General features: G+C 40.2%; 1 protein-coding gene across 1 annotated transcript; it reads left to right on the top strand. All coding sequences in view use genetic code 11, as the record gives it.

Moving 5' to 3' along the window:
* Positions 1-693: 693 nt before the first annotated feature.
* Positions 694-1,089, top strand: EGR_10015 (hypothetical protein; the record flags this gene model as incomplete). The annotated part of the gene is made up of 1 exon (XM_024499264.1): positions 694-1,089. The coding sequence occupies one exon, from the start codon at positions 694-696 to the stop codon at positions 1,087-1,089; it is 396 nt and encodes a 131-aa protein (XP_024346328.1).
* Between the last annotated feature and the right edge of the window lie 756 nt (positions 1,090-1,845).

Genomic DNA, 1,845 nt, shown 5'->3' with positions numbered 1-1,845 from the left:
CGTTCCATGGGAAATTTCTATCTCTTTCTGAACCTGGAAATTTAGGATGCAGTAATTCGCTCGTACACCATTCAACCTTTAGAAATTTATAACCCACACTAATATTGTGGTGGATTTATGTAGTTACGAATTTTTACGAATTCTGCGAAAACTTGGGAATCGCAGTTAAATCCTATCGGTGTTATGCTTTTTCTGAAGTGCACTTTATTAAGTAGATGAAAATTAATGGTTAATTATTGTATTGTAAAGGGGATAATTGAAATAATTTTTGATGGCGATAGCTAATATTAATTTATTGGATGTCTAGACCAATTGAATGGGTGGTAAATCAATTAATGTGTTGGTAGATTTCGCTCATCACAGTACGTAGAGACTTTTTACTTTCCGATTTTGTGTAAGTTTAAGTATTTTATTTGTGCGTATAATCCTAGCGGCAACAAAGATGTACTCCTACAACTAGAACTAAAAAAACTTACAATGTTATGAAATTTCCTTCAAAAGGACGAATTAACGACTAAAACTTAAAAAGGGCAGATTGCGACCCATTGTGCCGTTAGTAAATACTTTTTAAATCGAGAGCCCTTTCGGTGTGTTTACTTTGACAAGGCATTCATATGGAGAAAAATAAATAATCATTAATTCTGAGTTCTATTGAACTAGGTTGCCATAGAACCCACCTTTCTCTCCTTCCAAATGTTTTTGAATTTGACTGATCACCATGTAGGTTTTCCATTGCTTCCCCCAAGGTCGAATGTAGCTTCACCCCGGCGACGATTTCCCAGCTTTCGCCGCCGCTCTCTACAGAGTTCCACCAGCACTGGCGTAATTCCAGTCAACGGCAGTCCGGGCGTCGCCGCACTTCCTGGGACTTGTTCAACCTCCGTCAAGTTCGCCATAAGTGCTGACACCGCACAGCAAAGCACGCAGCCCAAGGAGGTTTACAACAACACTGCCATCTATACACCAGTTCCGACTGTCGGAAGCGGTCGGGGTACCGATATAGCTCAGATTCATTTCACAGTGGAAGTCAAATTGCTCAATGATGAGGAGGAGGCTCTGCTGATTGACGTCAATGCAAGTCGATCCTAGAATGTCGTAGTTATGAGCAATTTGGAGTCCGTTATCTGTTAAAACTGGTAGAAACCCACTAGTATCCTGTAGTAACAGATTTGGTTCTGGTGACTGTACTCTTTCTACATAGTTCTCCACACTGTTTATCCACTTATTCTAGTGTCTAATTAATGCCTGTGAATCAGTTCCGATTCAGAAAATTTGTCAGGATACCTGAATTAGTCCCGAGGAGACGCAATTCAACCTTAGCACCATCGGTCCCTAGGTATATTAAATTTTCAAACTCACAAGTGTTTGTGAATGATTATGTTTTGTTCATCATTCCCACGAGGAAGATTTACCTCTTTTGTAACTCACACCCACAAATTAAGTGTCGCTCAATCGTCCCAGAAAGAATGGGGTTTTGTATGCTAGTGGAATGTTTGCACGAGTGTATGATGTGTAGTAATTTTGGATATAAAACTTCCACGTCCGAGATTGTCGCTGACGCAAAGATGCATAGTCAGCGGCCTTTGAAACGCTAACATCACTAAATATCGTACTGTAGCTTAACACCCCATCACGGTACTATAGTGTGTTTGAGGTCTTCGACGTGAGTAGATTTCCTCCTCTTTGTCTTCAACGTCCTTCATGACGAGAAACCTCATAGTCGGCACATGCTTTTGAATGCATTAAACCATTAGCAACATTGTCTGTCATATCAATTCATCGATGCAACTAATTGTACTCTGTACTACTTTCCCCTTATTTCAAACGCTTAAAGCACCAAATGTC

The sequence above is a fragment of the Echinococcus granulosus genome (assembly GCF_000524195.1).
Source record: "Echinococcus granulosus chromosome Unknown EG_S00183, whole genome shotgun sequence".
In the NCBI taxonomy this organism is placed as follows: Eukaryota; Metazoa; Platyhelminthes; class Cestoda; order Cyclophyllidea; family Taeniidae; genus Echinococcus; species Echinococcus granulosus.
The sequence above is the reverse complement of the archived record's forward strand: the minus strand, read 5'-3'. Positions and strand labels throughout refer to the sequence as shown.